Source organism: Stegodyphus dumicola, chromosome 8 (genome assembly GCF_044657685.1).
Source record: "Stegodyphus dumicola isolate Sdum_Otavi_A_Nest chromosome 8, ASM4465768v1".
NCBI lineage: Eukaryota > Metazoa > Arthropoda > Arachnida > Araneae > Eresidae > Stegodyphus > Stegodyphus dumicola.
The window spans coordinates 170085475-170106381 of record NC_140775.1 but is presented as its reverse complement, the minus strand read 5'-3'; the positions used below and the strand labels follow the sequence as shown (position 1 = coordinate 170106381).

The 20907-nt window shown below is 32.7% G+C and overlaps 1 protein-coding gene across 1 annotated transcript; it reads right to left on the bottom strand.

The window, feature by feature from the left end:
* Positions 1-7270: 7270 nt before the first annotated feature.
* LOC118182265 (crustacean hyperglycemic hormone-like) lies at positions 7271-19257 on the bottom strand. The gene is made up of 3 exons (XM_035351584.2): positions 19108-19257; positions 12565-12761; positions 7271-7491 (listed from the first exon to the last, which is right to left on the bottom strand). The coding sequence occupies exons 2-3, from the start codon at positions 12756-12758 to the stop codon at positions 7383-7385; spliced, it is 303 nt and encodes a 100-aa protein (XP_035207475.1). The 5' UTR covers positions 12759-12761; positions 19108-19257; the 3' UTR covers positions 7271-7382.
* Positions 19258-20907: the final 1650 nt, after the last annotated feature.

Here is a 20907-nt window from a genome sequence, read left to right as displayed (position 1 = left end):
CGCATAACTCTCAAGGTTCTTCAAAGAACACAAAATCTTCAAATACAATAAAAATATTCATTAAAACACATTTTATAAATTGTATGTGAACATATTAATAGAAATTCTAAATGCGCTCTGGCAATTCCTTACAAACATTTACGGTTTCTGTTCCTTGCCACATTCTTTACAAAATTACAGTTCACATGTTTGTTTCATCTGGGACAATGCTTATGGCGAAAAGTGCAAGAAATGAATTTGGTGAAAGCTTTTGCAAATAACGAAAATATGCGTGTTTATAAAAAAGTTTTGTTAGCGCTGAGTTTTGCACCAGCGCATGATTATCAGAGTTATTGAAAATTATCAGAGTATTTTAAGAATTAATTAAGAATTGCTCAAATGAACTAGACCGCATTATCGATAACTGAGAAGATAGGAATGCAGAACGAGCAAGATGCAACCGCCTAGCACAACCACGATGTTCAATACATGAGTGGAATGTTCACCAGCACGTTATCAGTGGTCTTCCGAGAACAAATGATTCGGTAGAAGGGTGGCAATGTGGCATTCCAGCAAACTGTAGATTGCCGTCATCTGTTCCTCTACAAACTCATTGAACATTTCCGAAAAGAACAAGATATGGTGAAAATCCGCTTAACACGCCTTGCTGTAGGTATTCGTAACGTAGCAGCTAGCAAAATTAAGTATGTGCAACTGAATCGACGCCTATAAGCATTAGTGGAAAATTATGCAAATATGAAAGATATGGACTTTCTTCTTAATATTTCCCATAACCTTGAAATGTAAATTTTGTAAAATTGTGGTAAGGAACATAAACCTTAAAGGCTTGTAGAGAATTTCCAAACCGCATTTAGAATTTCTATTAATATAGGGTGTCCCAAAATTAACGCAAGATTTGGATTCAATATAAAACAGAGTTTTTAGTCTTTAGATATTTATTTTTTAAGCGAGTCATAAAGTACATAGGATAGGGTTATTTATGGAATAACACATTGGGCAAATGGCACATACGCACCCTTTCGTCGAAATTTTTCATGACCTTTTTGCATAATTGTGGCTGAATTTCGTTGATGCAGCGTTTAATTTCCTCTCGTAATGCACATGTGGTTGTGGGATTGTTGACACAGACCTTTGACTTCAAATAACCCCATAAGAAGAAATCTAATGGTGTTAAATCACATGATCTAGGAGACCAATTCTGATCACCGAAACGATAGATTACACGATCAGGAAATGTCTCATGCAGTAATTGAATTGTTTCTTTGGTTGTGTGGCATGTGGCACTGTCTTGTTAAAACCACATATTGGCCACATCAATATCATCCAATTTCGGCAGAAAGAATTGTGTTATCATGTCGCGATATCGAGCACCATTAACAGCTGTTGCTTGACCAGCCTCATTCTCAAAATGTATGGTCCGATGATGCCCTCCTGCCCAAAATCCGCACCAAACAGTGACACATTGTGGGTGCATTTGTTTTTTGCTAATCACAGGGGGTTCTCCGAGCCCAAAACACGGCAATTGTGGCGATTAACAAAGCCATCGAGGTAAAAATGTGCTTCATCGCTTAGGATTATTTTGCTCGAAAAACCAGCATCCACTGTTTGATGATTTCCATTCCACGAACTTTCTTCGCTGTTCATGATCATTAGGCTTCAATTGTGCTAATTGAATTTTGTAAGTATGAAGACACAGATATTTTGTGAGTATACGCTGTAGAGAGCTTCTTGAAATTTGCAATTCTTGCCCACGACGCCGAATTGACGTTCCTGGGTTTTTCAGCAACCCTCTCACTCAGTACTCCTATATTGACATTTGAACAGCTTGCTTTTGGACGACCGGTGTGTTTAGCGTCTCCAACTGATCCAGTCTCCACGAATTTTTCAATTAATCTTTTCACGGTTGACGAAGTTAAAGCACTACTTTTACCATATTTTGTATAAAATTTTCGAACTGCGGCCTCCAAATTTTCATTATTTTTTAAACTATTGTTCAATAATGAAGACACGTTATTGTATCGTATAACGCTCCATTTTCAGTAACCCTAAACTCTCGGCTTTCAAAATGTTCTTTTTTTCAAGGTTGCCAACAACTTATGCAAAAATGGAGCCAAATTTAAATCTTGCGTTAGTTTTGGGACACCCGTTATGTCCATATACAATTTTTAAAATATATTTTTTAATAAATATTTTCAACTGTAAAAATTTCTTTTTTACAAATATTTACTAACATATTTTAATATAATTAATTTTATGTAATTTTATATTTTGACTTAACTATTACTTCGGGGCTATTTTGTTGAGGTTATGTTGCCGGCGCCATTTCGTTTGGATCTGTTTTGGCTTGAGCTGTGATATATATGTTTAATATGTATGCGTGATAGCTATGTGTAAGACACAATATATATCACATATATCTGTGAGACAAAACAAACATATATGTGTGATAGTTTGTGATGTATATGTGTGATAGTTTGAGTTTGTGATACATACTATTCCATTAATTTAACTGATTATTAATCATTGCTTTACAGACTTTAATTCACGCAAATATAAGGTAATGGACATAAGTATTCCGACAATTTCTTACCTTCCTGTTTTTTTTCAATATCATGTAAATGAAAAAATTGTTTGAGGAGGAACGAGTTTCCAGAGTTGAAAATTTCTGTATGTAAAGATTTATGTTAATTTTCAGAAAATGTACAGCATAATTTTTATAAATTATTATTAAACTGAAATTAAATCGATATATTTTCACGCATGAGATTAAGGTTGGCATAATATGGTACTAAAATAAAGTGCGAATACTTCATTTTTATTTATTAATTTCTCTTTCTAAAACTTTTTTCCCCTAGATATATGGCGTTATCATCTTAAGTGGCCCACCTTGTAGAGGCATTGTATTTTTCTTTTTCTTTTTTTTTTTTTTTCTTTTTTCTTTTTTTTTTTTTTTTTTTTTTTCTTTTTTGGAGCAGAAGTCATGAAAAATTAGCAACCGCCTTCGCCGGGAATCGAACCACAGACCTCTGAAATACCGGCTCAGTGTGCTGACCACTACACCACGAAGGCACGCTAGGAAGACGGGAGAAATACCTTATATATTTCCCCTTTCAAAGGGCGAATGGGGTTTTTTTAGGGGATCCAATCGCCAAATCCTGAGTGAGGAGGATCATCATCCAACAACCTTTTATTTCGGGCGCTACTGTAGAGACATTAGGAATTGGAAAGCCGGAGATATGAAAAATTAACAACGCTTTCGCCGGGAATCGAAACGCGGACCTCTGGAATACCAGCTCAGTGTGTTGACCACTACACCAAGAAGGCACGCCAGGAAGTTGGGAGAAATACCTTATAAACTTATATAATAATTTCAGATCTATAAGTGGAATAATCTATTCATGTCTAGATGGAATTGACATGTAGATGCAGCAATGATATCCGATTCACCACATTTATTGCTGGATGAAATAATTCATTCAGATCATCCATAATGATACAGACGTGTTCTGTTTAATGGGCGCAATCTTTCCGCTGTTTCTTGATCAGGTTGTGCATTTTTCTACAGTTATGACGATTACAATTGCAGAAAGAAAGGTAAGGGAGGACATGTTTGCAGGACAGCTTACGAAAGCAGAAATCCGGCGTGTCCGAGATAAAAATTTGGTTCAGAGTAACTTAATTTTATTTAAGCGTCATTCCTAATGATTAATTTTAACTTCCAGGTTTTTTAACTTAGGTTTCCAGATTTAAAATTAATATTGACTCAAGCGTTATGCAAATGCGTGCAATAAAAACGTTATTTAAGAATCATATGCCAGTAATTAATTTTGAACTGATGGAGTTTAGATAGATTTATTTTAAGCAGTTCCTATTCTTAAGACAGAGAGCTTAAACAATCAAATTAAAATGAAATGTTAAGGGACTATTGCAAATTTAAGTTAGAATATTGATTTACATATTTTTATTGAGATGCATCATAATATATAGATGAAGATATAAATAGAAATATATAAAAATGTATCAGCACTATGACTACTTTTTTACATTGTTGCTGAAAGAAGTTTTTGATTTAAATACAGATATATCGGTGCAAAAGGTGTGCCCATTGTTCAGAAAATTTTCGCATTTTTAAAATAAGAAATTAACCAAGTAAATATAAAATCCGAAAGCTTTTAGATTTTGCATCAGACCCTAAGGGACTTTTTTAACGTTTTGTGTATTACCTTTATTTATTACATATCATGTTCTTGGCACTTAAATCACATAAAATTCAATTCAACAGCAATATCGCAAAACGTATAAAAACAGCATATCTTTAGATTTGCGATAGACAGTCTTGCGCGTTGGAGATGAAGCTGTGTTGCCATTGCTTGCTTTGAAATCGTTGAATTTCTTAATCGAAAATTCGTTAATGTTTTACAACATCTGAAACAGATAATAAAATAAATTCAAAATTCAAATTCGGGCTTCCAAGTGCCCATATTATTACGGAGAATTACGCTATTCAAAATTTAATGGCTGTAGGTACTGTCGTTCTTTCACAATGCGAGAAGCATGCATACATTCACGCAGATTCTTCATTATTATTATTTAATGTCTTTAAATATAATACACGGCGATAACATTTGGTGGCAAAAATTTAAAAAATGATTCGGCGTTTATAGTGAAAAGCCCATAATGTCGTTTTGAGACTAATAGCCCTTATAGACTGAAAAAAACTGAACACCAAGCCAGCAGAGAGAAGTAAAAACGAAATGCGCAGACTATGCTTAGTTCAAATTCAATTTGACTGTTTAAGTTTCCCTTCGAAAATTCTAATATTATTATATTAGATGAAGTGTTATGGAAGCAGCTACTTCATTATCGTTACATAAGAATCATATGAAGAGAATTAATCTTGAGAATGACGCAGCTTCCAGAGATTTATAGTAACCAGTTAATGTTTTTTCAGGGTAGAAAGGGAAAAAAATCAAATAAATAGTAGACTTACGGGACTATTGCAAGTTTGACATTTTCTAACACATATTTTTACTGCCTTGTACGAAGTAAAAAGGAAGTATTGTAATCGCGAAAGGTTTCAGGCAACATATTTCAACGAAAATATCCATTTTGACCGCTATCGAATGCAATTTAACGATGTTTTTGCGTGATATCTGTACGTAAGGACAGAATAAAAGACTCGTTTCCTCAAAAAAAAAAAATTATAAAACTGCTTTAAAATTAATTCTGGAGAATTTTTCGTGGCGTCTGTACGAACGTATCTCGTATAACTTAAAAACGAGTAGCCTCAGAACGTTGAAATTTTGTATATAGGACTGCTCTAACATGTAGATGTGCACCTCGTATTTTGGTTGAAATCAGCCGCACCAAACGTATATAAATATATTTATATTTAAAAAAAAATTTTTATGTAGTATCTAAGTATTTTCTAAATATGAAATTATATTTTTAAATATATATTTATTTTAAAAATTGTGAATTAGTTCTTTTTGTTACTTTTTGTTTCTTATTGGTTTATATGAATTATGTATAGTTCTTTTATAGTTTCTTTTTATTGATATGCATATTCGTGTAGGGGAAGTTTCTGTAGACAAGGATTTCTAAAATACATTGGTTTCTAAATTTTTTTTATTATTTCATAAAAAATTAATTTTTAAAAAATTTAATTTTTTAAGAAAAAGTTTAATTCTTGACTTTACTTGCTTGTTTCTCAAAAGACTTAATTAGTATTTTCCTTTTTGAACTTTAATTTTTAAATGTTAATTTCTAAGGGTACCACTTTATTGGAATTACTTTTGGTTTAGACTTTTACCCTTGCCTGCATGAATGACGAAATACGAATTGAATGATTGGAGAGTTAGGTTTGGAGGCAACTTCCCCTTGATAAGTCTGTCTCCTGCCTACTCTACGATCATTCACATATGCATTTTTTTAAAAAAATGTTTAATTTAATTTTAATTTATTAAATTAGTAGATTTATCTTCATGGATAGATTTTACACTTGATTTGCTTATGCTTCTGAATTTAAATGATATTGTAGATTAGTTCGAGAATTAAATCTTTTACATGTTTGCATATTTTTAAATTATTTTAAATTATTTTGGCTTTTTTCCTTTTTTTAGAATTTAAATTTGCTTTTCTACTTTTTTACTTTTATACGTATTTGTTTAGAATTGAAATTTGTTTAAATTTAAATTTCATTCCTTGCAGCAATGGCGCAAATAATATTTAATTAAATATGTATTTAAATTTAATTTTTTTAATTAAACTCAATTTATTCTTTTGAAACAATAAATATATTTATATATATATCCACTTTGTGATCTCAGTTCCTTTACTCTTATATTTTTGTAAATTGTATATTTTTTGTTTTACAAATTATTGAATTATGTTGTTTTTATCTTCCGGTTAAAGTTTTATGCCTTTCGTAATTCTGGAAGCAATATTTGTACAATTATCAACAAGTTAAAAGCTGTTTAAGTGCGGTTAAGTTTTAAATAACACGGCGGACATATTTATTTACATTTGAAACAGCAGAATTGTAGATTTGTTGCCAATCTAGGGAGACAAAGCTTCGCAACACAAAAATAACGTCTTCATTTATTATTGCGAATTAAATCATGCTTAATCCTTTCTGGAATTTTTTCGAGGAAATAAGTGTTTAAGATTTACTTCGTAATTTTTAATGCAGATATTTTGAGTTTTTATGTATTTTTGCCTTGTCGCGAAGTGAGAATTGAATTAATTGAATAAGAAATACTAAATCGTCTGTGAAAAACTGTTCCTTTTCTTTTCTTTTTTTCTTTTTTTTTTTTTGTTTAATTTCTTTCATACATCGTTTTAGCTTTATTATAGTATTTGAATAGAACATTTGGCAACGATAATTCTTCAAATGATATAAATTTTGTGCATTCAGAGTGTCGTTATAGTAAACAAATATAGTGAATTTTAATGAGTGCATTTATTCTATCGTGGTTTATGCGCTGTCGACGAAGTAGATTAAATTCAATCCAATCGATTTAAATGAAATAAAAAATGCGTATAATTTAATATTCCGTACAAGAAAGTCATGTGGTGTACACATTAGATTTTTTAATTTTAGAAAGACACATGCGCAAGTTTCTTCTGCCCCTCTTTGTAAGTAATAGTTATTTGAGATGCTATTTTGATTAATATTTGAGAAATTTTAAATGTATTACAAATAAGACAATCGATGCAAAAAGTATAAAATGTGATAAAAAGAGTGTGTAATAATATTTCAAAAAATAAATGCATTGCAACAATTTTTATTCTATCTTTTTATAAATTCGAGTGCTGAAGCAACTAGATAACACAGATAGCTTTCCAAGCTATAGATTATTACTACAATTCACTCCCAGAAGTCATCGCCCATAAAGTTGTTCCACCATATTATCCAAGCGTTGTTGATCTTTTCGGAGTAAAAGAGCGTCCACGCACTGAGTGAAGAAATTATTCTTGAAGCAATTGGATCTACAAAGAGATAAAAGCAATTTAAATGATAATATTTAAAATGATAATTTGCATAATAGAGATAGCACAATACGTCACTGCTTATCTAACATCACCGGAATTTTTCGCAGACATAATTTTCTTGTAGCAAACAGAGATCTGCAATTGATTACAATAAAATATGTATAACTTTTTAAAACGTTTTATAAAACAAGAAACCTTATCATTCCCGCTCTTAATCCGTAGAATTATCCCAGAGGATATAGCTAGATTGAAGAAGATAAACATTGAGAATGACATAAAGACGTAAAGAATAGAATTCATTTTAAAATATCAATGCAATAATCAGACAATTTCAAAGGCGAAAAAAAAGTTTCTGTTGTTAAATATAAACTTATTCTTCATGAATGCTTCTAAAGCCAAAAGCTCTGTGTTCCTTTCTCATTTAGATACAAAGAGCCAAGCCCAAATCTGCCAAATTAAAAATTTTTTTAAAGTGAAACATTAAAAGGGCGCATTATGATGTTCCTAAATTAATATATTATACAATTATTACTTCGTTCATTAGAAAATAAAATCTGATGTGTACACTACATGACTTCCTTGTACGGAATACTAAATTATATGCATTTTTTCTTGCATTTCGTTTAAACTTGATTGAATTAAACCTACTTCGCCGACAGCGCATAAACCACAATAGAATAAAGGCATTCTGTAAAATTCTCTTTGTTTACCATAGCGACACTCCGGCGCTAGGTTCACTTAACAGTATTATATTTCGTTCATATTATAACTCAGAATGCACAAAATTTATATCATTTAGAGAATGATCTAATCGTTGCCACATGTTCTATTCAAATACTATAATAAAGCTAGAACAATGTATAAAAGAAATTAAGCAAACAAAACAAAAAAGAAACAGTTTTTCACAGACGATTGAGTATTTCTCATTCAATTAATTCAGTTTTCACTTCGCGAGAAGGCAAAAATACATAAAAACTCAAAATATCTATATTAAAAATTACGAAGTAAATCTTAAACACTTATTTCCTCGAAAAAATTCCAGAAAGGATTAAGCATGATTTAATTGGCAATAATAAATGAAAGCGTTATCTTTGTTGTTGCGAAGCTATGTTTCTCTAGATTGGCAACAAATCCACAACTCTGCTGTTTCAAATGTAAACAATCTATGGCCGCCATCTAAAAAAGGCTTACCGGCACTTAAACAACTTTAAAATTGTTGATAATTCTAAAAATATTATATACAGATTTACTAAATGCGTAAAAACATTAAGCGGAAGATAAGAACAACATAATGCAATCATTTTTAAAGCAAAAAATGTACAATTGCAAACATATAAGAGTAAAGAAACTGGATCGGTGAGCCGGGTAACAAAGTGGATATATATATAAATATATTTATATACGTTAGGTGCAGCCGTTTGCAACCAAAATACGAGATGCACATCTACATGTTATAGCAGTCCTATATACAAAAATGCAACGTTCTGAGGCTACTCGTTTTGGAGTTAGGCGAGATACGTACGTACATACGTTCGTACAGACGCCACGAAAACTTCTCTTCAGAATTAATTTTAAAACAGTTTTTAATTTTTTTGGAGGAAAAGAGTCTTTTATTCTGTCCTTACGTACAGATATCAAGCAAAAACATCGTTAAGTTGCATTCGATAGCGGTCAAATTGGATATTTTCGTTGAAATATGCTGCCTGAAACTTTTCGCGATTACAATACTTCCTTTTTACTTCGTACAAGGAAGTAATAGACTTTTATTTTTTAATTTTACGAAGTATTTATTTCAAACTCTGAAAAAAGGACTATATCATGGTTCAGCAGAGTCCTTAACTAGATCTTCAAGCGACCAGGCATCTGGTTCTTGCTATAGGAAAGGTATTATCATCGCAAATGTTAGAAGGAAGGTGTCAAACAGTATGTGCCTAATGAACAACTTTTTTTAGAAAGAAGTATAGTATTTTTAGACAGAAGTATATGTTGTGTTTATGCAAAAACCGAAAACTGAAGAATGACGAGAATAATCCTTTTTAACTAGTTGCTAGAAAATAGTTCTGCAATACGGATGTGATGCACTAAAGATTGGGAAGCCATATCACTATCTTGAGTAATCCGCATAAATACTATTATCGTCATACTATCTTGAATAAGGGAATATCAATGAAGAGATCATTTTATCGAAATCTCGCTGATTATTTTTAACACGGTGTTCTTTAGCTTAAGAAATAACTAGATTTCAGGTATTGGCGCATGGTGAAAGAAAAAATGGCAAAACGTAATATCACGTGTTGGTTGCAGAACAGATTAGATCTCACGTAAAAAGTGTTCTTTACTGCGAAAGGAGCTTCAAGATGCTCGCCGTCATCTTGAAGCAAATTACTACTTCATTCTTCCTTAAAAAATCACAAGCTTGATGAAAACCTCGATACGTGATCAAACGCAAGTAGTGGAAGAAGTGCCAACGAAGCATTCTCTCTGCTGTGCAACTCGCCGTCTAAGACGGGAGCGGGGGGGGGACTTTTTTAATTGGACGAAAATTTATGTTCTCTCTGATCAACTTCGATAAAGATTAAGTCATCGAAGTTCAAATATGAATGCTTGCATTCACAGCTCCAAAAACATAAACTTCCCCAAAATTCAATGAGTAAACGGTATTTTCTTCATAATAATTCCAAAATGGCCATTCCACTTTGCATCTAGACCCCTTTTCTTGCAATTTATTAATATCCTAATTGCCTGGATAAATTTCGATAAGTATGTCTGTACTTAAAGGTGTCAGGATAAATATTTTTTAACTTTATACATGGGTTTAGTCCTTGGACGGCTTGTTCAATGTACTTAGGCCAATGGTTGACAAGAATGTCGACACCACGAGAAACCACCGAGAGACTATGATTCGCTCTGCTAGGTAAGCAGGCACTTATGCACTGTCTATTGAACCTCATCGTAATCCCAAAATTTCGTTCGACTAAAAAACCAGATACCATCTCCAGCGAAGATATGTTACAGAAATGCTTCGCCACCAGCGTCAAACCAAGAGAGAAGCTTTACTAAGCATCGAGGATTCCTTTTCATTTCAAGATCACGTTATTGTCTGCCCATATTACATATACGTTGCAGAAGTTCGGAATGGCATGATCGGTGAATCTAATTTTTATGCCTGATAATAATACCTCCAAACTCAATGTGGCAAGCCCGTTTTTCTTTATTATCAACGGCTGCAATATTGTCTTCGAGAAAGCTATAGCTGGGAGAGTAAAATCCTCTATATTATAAATGCAGATCTCTATTTTTATTATCTTTCGTTGCACTTATGAATGACACCAATATTCCCATTAAATATCCATCAATCGAATAAATTTGTATAGGTTTCAAACCTTCGCTTACAAGAAACTTCCCATCACTTTTTTTCTCTTGCTCGGTGCATTGGACCTTTACGCAACATTTCCATCTTTCTGTTGCGTGGCCAATGTAACATACAATGACTACCAATAAGTATTTGGACACCTATGCAAGTGGCGATATCTACGGTCCTAAGGTATGTCACGGACTCCGTCAGTATATATCGTGTAGGAAACAGCATCGGCTTTAGTCGCATGCAAGATGCCTCGCAGTTCGGAGCTCTCTGATTTCGAGAAAGGATAATTATCGGGTATCACAAATGTGGCCGATCCTTAAGGGACATATCTAGCGATCTGAAGTACCCAAAAACGACAGTAGCCTATGTGATTAAGAAGTGGAAGGTGAGCGATGATTGTCGGAATGTGCCCCAAGTCGGCAGACCAGCGAAACTGGGATATAGACACCGACGAGTGCTCTCCAAAGAAATTCGGAAGAACCGCACCCAACCGATGGCCCTCATCCGCGAGGAGTTTCAACAGGCATCCGGAAGTATTGTTTCAATGAATACCATCCGTAAGGAAGCACATCTGCTTGGGTTTCATGGTCGTGCTGCTGCCCATAAGCCTTTGATCACAAAGTCCAACCGCGCTGCTCGGTTAATGTGGTGCAAAGCACATCGAAATTGGACCGTAGATCAGTGGAAACGGGTTCTTTGGAGTGACGAATCAAGGTTCACCCTTTACCGTTCGGATGGCAGGGTCTGGGTCTGGCGTTTACCTGGAGAACGTTTTCTGCCAGAATGCATTGTGCCAACAGTCAAGTTGGACCCCTGTTACTTTCAGGACGACAATGCCAGTTGTTATGTTTCGACGTTAACCAAGGCTTGGTATGGAGCCAATGGAGTTCATCGAATGGACTGGCCTGCCCAGAGTCCAGACCTGAACCCTATCGAGAACCTATTAGTTTTTCTTTTCTATCACAGGTAACCAAATATTTATTGATAGTCAGTGTATTAGAGATCACATCAAAAAATCTCGAAAAATGCTTTAACAACATCTATTACCAGCCCTGTCTTCTAATGGCTGCTTAAGCAATATTTTAAAAACATCGTGAAATATCTTTTAATAGTGTTGTCCATACTTATCATTAAAAACGAGAATTTAAAAACCATTAAAGACTTATTCATTTATGGGTCAGAGTATGTTGGGTTCTTACCAATCATTAACGTAAGAAGCAAGCGTTTCAGAATTCTGAAAATAAATTTTAACAGTTGTCAAGAAAAAAACTTTAAAAACGAGGAATTAAAAAAAAATTTGAAATGTATCATGTAAGACCCGCCTAACGCTAGAGGGCGCTGAGAGCGCCATTGAGTGTGTGCTGAGACTCGATGGAAGTTACTCGATGGATGATGTGCGATTTCTGAGATTGAGATATTATTATATTTAATTAAATCAATTTATATTTTATTGGTTGGTGATTATTCATTTTAATTTATTGATATGAGATGTGATATTATATTTTGCTGAACCGCCACACTTTCGACAAACTTGGATTACCACTGAATCTCAAAACCACCGATGCGCAGGTTCTTTGACTAAAAATTTTCAGAATCTCTCCTCATCTATTCCGCTATCTCGGAAATGGCTAAAGCTGCGACCTCGTTGTTGTCATACAATATACAGAAATAAATAGAATTCTAATGGTTTAGTATTCTATACTGACCTGCATGATGTGTGGACGTCAGATTCTCTGAAGAGTTGGTAGCATTCTTCGCAAACTCTGTCCAGCCTAGCAAACTTTGCCCGGTCATAGACACCCATACAGCCAAGATCGGAGAAGCTTCTTTTTATGTGGTCGACTGTTGCAGCCAGAGAAGACGCGAAGCAGAGGAAAAAAGTGATGTAAGAAATCCTCATTTTCTAAGAATTGGAAAAAAAAAAAAAGAATGATGATTACAATGGCACATATTTACATGTTCCAAAAGTATTTTTGGACTGCCTGCTTCTTACGCGTTTCTAACACACAAACAAAAACAAATAAGTACATCAATTAAAACAAACTGAAATTTAAGTTCTGTAGAACTCCACGTAAATGTTGAGATCATTTATGGGAATTGGCAGGATTACAACAAGTAAAAGAATGTAGATATTTTGTGTAATTCAACGAGGTGGCTGTTTTTCAAGCTGTTCAAAGTGAATTAATAAGCAAAATAAAATAAAATGATTATTAAATTGAAGTATCCTTTTACTGTTCTACTGATATTTCATCAAGTAACCTTATATCTGAAGTAGAAAACTCATATTATGCAGTTCATTGTATGAAGATGAAACATGAAGAGACATTGGTCAGAAATTGAGTTTATTACAAGTGCATCTACATTTAGTTTTTTTTAAAACTGCTACAGCCCTGAGTAAATTTTTAGCTGATTTTTGAATATGATAGATTATTTTTAGGGAAAGAATGCATTCTAATATAATTTAAAAGGGTGGCATTCTTCAAGCTATTCTATGTGATTTAAGAAACAAAATTATTATTGAACTGCAAGTATCTCTTTAGCAGTATTCTTGATGTTCAACTACGTCTTAGGCAGTAGCAAGCTCATATTATGCAGCTTACTATACGGAAAGGAAGCATTTTGGGTTGAGTTTGCTCCATTTCGTTCATTTGGGTTGGAAACGATTTCTAAAATTTCTTGATATTTTTTTAGGCCTTTCCATAAGTTTCTGGAAATTGGAGGCTACAATAAATGAAAGAATACAGATTCTTGCGCAATTTAATGAGATGGTTGTTTTTCATCCTATTCGATACAAGTAAAGAATTAAGTAAAAATAGTGTTTTTACCCAATTCTGAGTTTTTTTTTTAAATTCAACTTCATAACTGGCAGTAAAATTTGCTTTATGCAGTGCTCTAAAAAAATACATAGCATTAATAGTTTTATATTAATACACGAAATAAGTATATCAATGTACCAAACAGTCCTAGAAGTCTCATTCCATATATGAACAAATTTTTTAATCCATTGAATGGTTACTTTGTAGGGTTTATATTTATTTTAACTAACATTTATTTTAAGTTTAAGCTATCTTTCCTGTCAAGCCTTTACTTTACCCTGGAATTGCCAATGCCAGAGTTTGTAAATTTTAGTAGAACGCGCAGTGTATTCAAATTTTTAGCAGAAGTCATTTTGAGTTAAATAGAAGGGAAACGAGTTTGTAAGTGTGCTTTCTTGATTCACGAGCGTGAAGGTTGCTAGGTAGAAATTTAAGAACCGCGCGTTTCGGCCTGTGTGCCTACTTCGGCAGTTAGTTGAATCTTTCAACTTCTTATTCAAAAAGTTTGCTGAAATCTCAGCTGTATCTTAGAACGCGGTTAAGTTAGTCACGTTTATAGAGCCTCGTAGGTAGTGACCTCTTTTTTTATTCAGCCTGTTATTTATTTTTAGTTGTACTTTCTGATTTTTATTTAACCGCCTGGTCGGCGTAGTTTGTGAGCGTCAAGTGAACGCATCTGTAACTTCTAAAGTGGAATAAAAAGGGAGTCAAACCCTTCTTAAGAGTTTGTGTAATTTCCAGTTCATAGCAGTCACTACTACTGTTGCGGGCAAGTTGGGGCCACGCAACATCACAACTTAATATAGCTCCAGGTTTCAATTATAAATGGTACAGAAGAAATTATGCACTACTGTGGGCCAGCAGTAGTAATTTTCTTTTTTTTAAGCTCTTTGCTGAAAAATCAATCTTGATAACTATTTCGCTGTCGACCGATGGATACGAGCATTTTGTCAACACTGTTAAGAGCTTTTACTTCTTGCGGTTATTACACTGTGTCAGGTTAGGTTATTTAAATGTAGCAAAATACACAAAGGTTACCTGTCTAAGAGGAAGGATATTTTTGTAGAGAACTTTCAAATTGAAACTGGCTCACATACTCTGAGCAAGCGAAGCTGTTTTTTTGCACTGTGTGAGCTAAAGCATTGCTAAAATTTAAGAAAAGTTCTTAAAAATTCTTCAATTTAAGCAATATTTAGTTGAAAAACTAAAAATTAAATACAATCTAGAAGAAAACTAGATAGAGCTGTGTGAAACTCAACGAAATTCTGAAGTGAATTCTGTATGTATAAAAGTTCCTAAGAAATACAAAATTTAATTGATGGACTTATGGGGTTTTTTTTAATTCGTCTATTATGGTGACAAGTGTTTTAATAACTTAAAATGGAGAAAGAGAGAAGTCGCGAAAAAAATTCGTTGAATTCATTACATTTGAAAAAAAAACCGTCGAAAGTGAATCAGAAAAAGTATTTTCTTGGAAGTAATATTTTTAAGGACTTCCTTGGTTGAAACGCAGTATTTTCGGCAGTTTTATATTTTTCAGTAACATCATTTTACTACCAAGTTGTAGGGTAGGCAGCTTTCCTCAGAATTTCATCTTCATATCGAGGATTGGACGGAAATAGAAACTTGGATAAAACGCACCTTGCCTCTCATATTCGAACATTCTTTTTTTTACTTTGCCAAGAATTTACACAGTAGCTTTGGTAAACTTCTTCTATTTATGTTAGAACAATAATGATTTTCCAGTGTCCTCTAGGCCTCTTCATTTGTTGAAACGCGTAGGCTTCTGAAGTACTTGATAATGTAGAGTCTTTTAGAATTTTTCAATGCAGGAAACCGAAGAAATCCGTATTTCCCCTCTCCGGTATTCAAACTCCGAATGCGCGTCGAATGTGCTTTCAGTTACGCCACAAAGGCATGCAGAAAAAGTAGAGAAAATATCTTATAATATGTACATAAGTAAATAATGTAATTCAAGTTAAAACTAGATATCATTTACATATTAGCAAAAGCAAAGGATGTTTGGATAGTAATTCATATCTTAAGTACATGCTTTTACGTAATTATATGCCAACATTATAATTGTCTAAGAATAAAATTATGTTTGTATTATTACGAACCTTAATTTTATTGTTACGAAATAATGATGCTAATTAGAATGTTATACTTAATTTTTATTTGCTTAATATTGTAGAATCTGTACGACATTTTTAAAGCGCAATCAGTTGATTATTTTTGGTAATATTTTAATGTATTATAAAGTATTTCTCCTGCCTTCTTAGCATGATTTCGTAGTGTAGTGGTCAGCATGCTCGACGCGTATTCGAGGGGTCAGTGATTCGAGTTCCGTCGAGGGCATTGCTCATTTTTCATGTCTCCTGCTTCGAAATAACCAGATGTCTCTATAGTCTGTTTTGTAATAAAATAAAAAATTTAAAGCAATTAGAAAATCTAATTTAAGGCAATAAAAATACTCTTTAGAATTAACTGAAACATTTTTGTTGTAGAATATACTTTAAATTCCAAATTTTAAAGCCAGTTGCTATTTCTTAGATCTTTGAAAACTTAACTGTGGTATAATTAAAAATATTTTCGTTTGCTCATGCAAAGTTTTGCAGCAGAAATTTAATTTATTTTGCTTTTATATAATGTACATGATAATTAATAATCTCGTTTAAATATCAGTACAAGAACAGTTACTGAAACTGTAAGTTATATAGCCTTTCTCTTTTTACAGTTATGAAATAAACATCATTCATGGTATGTAGGTATATAGGTAGGTGCTTTAGAATTATTTCAGTCCCAGACGATTAGTGTCACGTTTCCTAAATTTAGAGTCATTTATGATGATAATGAAATTCATTTTTTTTTTTGTTTCTGTCTAAAAAATTCATATCAGAAATCAATGCACTTTAGCGAATGCAAGGGAAATCAGAAATTCAGCACTTCAATCTTTAAAACTAATAATTTTTTAAATGCAATATAAATTAAAAAGTTTAAAACTTTGGAAAATCAAATTATCTTTCTCGTTTTTAAAAAAGAAGTTTCTGATGAAATGATGTGCTTTGAAAGTAATGAAATCATATATAACACAATTAGTATCTATCATAGCACGTATTTAAACGAATGCAAAGAAAAGTCATGAAGAAAATAAAAATTTTAATCCTTTAGTGCATAGGCTTTGTACATAACATTCAATCAACTTTGAAAAAATTGGATTTATTCCCCTAATGATTTAAGAGAGCAATGATTAGTTCAAAATATTCCAGGAATCACTAAAAATATTTTGTTGTGAATTTCTTTCACCGGTAATATTTGAAAAATGTTCCTTGGGAGCAGATTAAAAAGATTTCTGTAATTTATTGCCTAAAGATAGTATCTAAGCGGAGAGATAAATTTAACACACACATGGACTTCTTAATTCTGAATCCGTTGTGACTCTCTTCAGTCTAGGTGAAATGATTACAAAATTCTTAGAATAAGGGGTTTAAAATGTTATTTTTAAGCTTCATGATTTGTGATCAGCTTCCAAATCAAGTCCGCGAATTTGATCGCAGCCAAGAGTCTAATACCTGGCTTGAGTGCTTTATAAATGACACTGCAATCTTCGCACTGATATAAATACTTCGAAGGAGGTGAATGCATAGATTTTCTCAGCCATGTAAGGAAGTACTCCTGGTTGACCTTACAACTAAACTTTCAAAGGTATTTTAACCTCGGTATTACTTTAAGTGCCCACATGTCATAAAGCTGCTGTACATTTACAAACAGCCATGCCTTCTCCGATATTCAAATCTGAGCTTATCGATGTGGAAATTAAGTATATTTGGATGATCCGCTCCGGAACTGATTCAAAGAACCGATTCACTTTACTGGGCGATCGCAGACAAGAGTGGTTGCTCTTCACAGTGCAGAAACAGCTTTCGCTGAAAGCGTGCGAGGAACGGAGATATGTTATTCGTTCAAGACCTGATTCACTTTAAAGAGATGTTTGAAGTGCTGAATTTAGCCTGATTGACAAAGAAGAGCAGAAAGAATTTGAAAGAGGGACAGCTTCCCATTTCAGAGGAAAAAAGAATGTCTAGCTTTCTATGTTAAAAGTGAGTTTAATTTTATCATTTCCCAAATTTTTTAAAAACTTTTTACTCTATAATTGTATTGTTTGTTCTGTGTACAAAAGGAGACTTTAGGGAATCTTAATCTACAAATAAAAGACGTCAATTCAGGGAGTTAGCGTTTAACCGAACCGATCTTTCTGATCCTTTGGCTTACACGATTAGTTTCACTCTACATTTCATCCTCGTTAAGTGCTCTTAATTCACCCATCGTTCCAGATCTTTTTCACCAAGGTTATTGCTAGTGAGTGGTGATACATAAGAAAGAACCAAGGCATTTTCAGTGAATGAAATTTTCCATTTCCATTCCACTCCTCTTATCCATTTCCATAGAGCAGTTTTGCACATTTCTTAAAAGTAACACTTCTAGTCAATATATACCACTGCTAATCAATATACCAGAGTGGCATAGCTTGAAATCTGTAGCCGTAGCATAGAATTCTGCAGATGAAAAGCTTTTGGCCTTATGTCGAATTTGAAGCTTTGATTTTTAGAACTCTGACCCACAAAATCGATAAAGCAAAAACATAAAATGAATTTATCCATATCGTATTTTTGAAAAGCTTATGAGTATACCTCCTGAAAAGTATTAGAAACAGTTTCAGTACCTAAATACTAACTAAAGACTACACATTTATGAAGTATTACTTTCATATTTGTATGAAACAGCATACACTCTTTTTAAAAGGAAGAAAAATATAAAATATCTGAAATCTTTCAGATATTTATATATATCTGAAATATATCTGAAAGCTTTCAGATATTTATATTACGTCCAAAAGGGCATTTTTTTTCATTTGCATACACATACACATACACATTTCCAGAGCATTTGAAAGAATGTTCCTTTGGGCTAAAAATATTTAAAAACAGCAAATCTTTTGAATTTCCGATAGATAGTCTCTCGATGCTCAAATTCGAAATTTCCAAATTCGGACTTCCAGGTACCATTGTGATGGGTCTAGGTACCGCTGTTTTTTGGCAATGCGAGAAACATACACAAATTCACGCAGATTCTTCATTATTTAGTTTCTTAAAATATAATGCAGGGCGAATAAGATTTTGTGACAACAATTTAAAATGTGGTACAGCCGTTTATTGTTATTAGACGCAAAATGCTGTTTCCAGACTAATGGCCCTTCTGGACTAACTTCCCTTTGGGAGTTAAAATAATTGCGATACATTTTTTTAATTAAGAGAGCTCGAACAATGACACTTTTTAGAACCTTGTTTGAAATTTAATAATACGTAACTTAGGTAACAGAAATATGAATTTGAAATGGAACGGTTTATGAATAAGTCTTGCATCAAAACTTACCTTCAAGTTCCGAGCTTCAGTCTACACTCGAAGTTGATTAGTTCTTACTGGGACAAACACTTCTTTTCGGTCGTATATATACATCAATCTTTTCCCTCCTCTGATCCCAGTTGCTTATGTAGTGCACGTTTCATAATACAAGTGTATAATACAGGAAATATAATTCCCAAAACTTCATTTGAGTTTCAAAAGCTAATTATAATAGCATCGATAAACAGCATCCGAATTCGATGCACAGCGTTGACTAGAGGAAGAAATGAATGTGATCATCGGTTTATGTCTCCGGATATTAAGTCTTGCAGCCACCCCTATAAAAGTCCATCTCATCTAATTTCCCCAGTGGCAAAATAAATCTCTTGATTCTTAATGGAGACATTCTGCTGCTTGTTTGGGTCATTTAATTGGATAAAAAAGAAAATGATTCTGCGCAAAGTCCATTTCAAGATTATCTGAGGATTCGTAAAATTAGAAACTTTAAAGTAAAAAGAAAGAGAGAAGAATTATCGACTAATAAACAGTAATGATAAAGGTCTGTTTGATCTTTGAAGACAATGCTTTTCAAAAGTTGTATTTATTAAAGGTAAGCGTACTAAAACAAATAAAACATCCGTTTTAAAATTCTGAGACTGAAAAATTGACTACAATAAAATTAAAGGAATTTAAATAGAAACCTTCATAAACACCACATTTGGGCGGATATAAAATATTTCATTTCTTTAAAGTTTACTTTCAAAAGCAATACCAGACTTATGAAAGTAGCCTAGCATTTAAAAATAAATCAAGATAATTTATCACTTATTTTTCAAAATTTAAGTAAAAAATGTATTTACCACATTTTTGCTGAAGGTTTGATATTTAAATTAATTAATTAATTATCTTACTAGAAGAGCACTTAATATCGTTTTAAACTCATATACGTAGATTATATTATATTCAAGATAATTTTTCTTTAAAACTTTTCAGATATGCAAAATTATTGTATTGAATTTGTTTTATATTTGCATTTTTGGAGTAGAAAATCTTTATTTGTTTAACGCAAAATATTAATTAAAAAGTAATAAAACGCAAAATATTAAAAAAGCGCTCCTTTCGACGTAATTTAAAATCTGAAACCTTTCAAAACCCCACCTCCCATCAATTTGTGGCCAAGCGTTAAATTCCTAACAATTCATCTTTATCAAGGCCACTTTAGATCCTCTATTTGGATACATGTCTTTGTTATTTAGCAGTTTCTATATTTCAACTTTATTTCTTGATTTTAACTTTTATTTGGCCACTTGTTTAATTCGGTTTAAAGATATTCGATGTTACCATACAAGCAAAACAGAAATGGAAAATCAATATTTACAATTCAATTAAACCACAAATCAGATTAAGAAGCTTTATAAATCATTCCTGCAAGTAGATTACCATCGGGTAAAATTACGTACTTATCTCTGCGCTACTTCTTCGTATTGTGTTACCAATATTTTTCAAGCCTCTTATCTTAAAGATAAGCTGAAATATTAAATTAAATCTTTTCACAATATCGCCTTCATAGGATTATTCTAGTTTGCAGATTTCACCTACCCATGTTGTTTCACTTCATGAAAATAAACTGAATTCCCAAGTAATTCTGCCCATAAATATAAGAAAGAATAATCCAAAAAGGATAGGAAGAATAATCCAAAAATGGAGCTATAAAACTAAAATTAATGCACTCGTACAAATCAACTGTGTTCTTGAGATATTTTAAAAGAATAATAAACAGTATATTGTTTAAAAAAATAATTAAATTGAAATAAGCCTATCTTTAGAATT

Excerpts from the sequence above, each read along its gene's own strand:
- LOC118182265 (XM_035351584.2), bottom strand. The coding sequence starts at position 12,758 with ATGAGGATTTCTTACATCACTTTTTTCCTCTGCTTCGCGTCTTCTCTG. Across the intron at positions 7,492-12,564 it reads GACGTCCACACATCATGCAG|ATCCAATTGCTTCAAGAATA; the intron begins GTCAGTATAGAA and ends ATCTCTTTGTAG.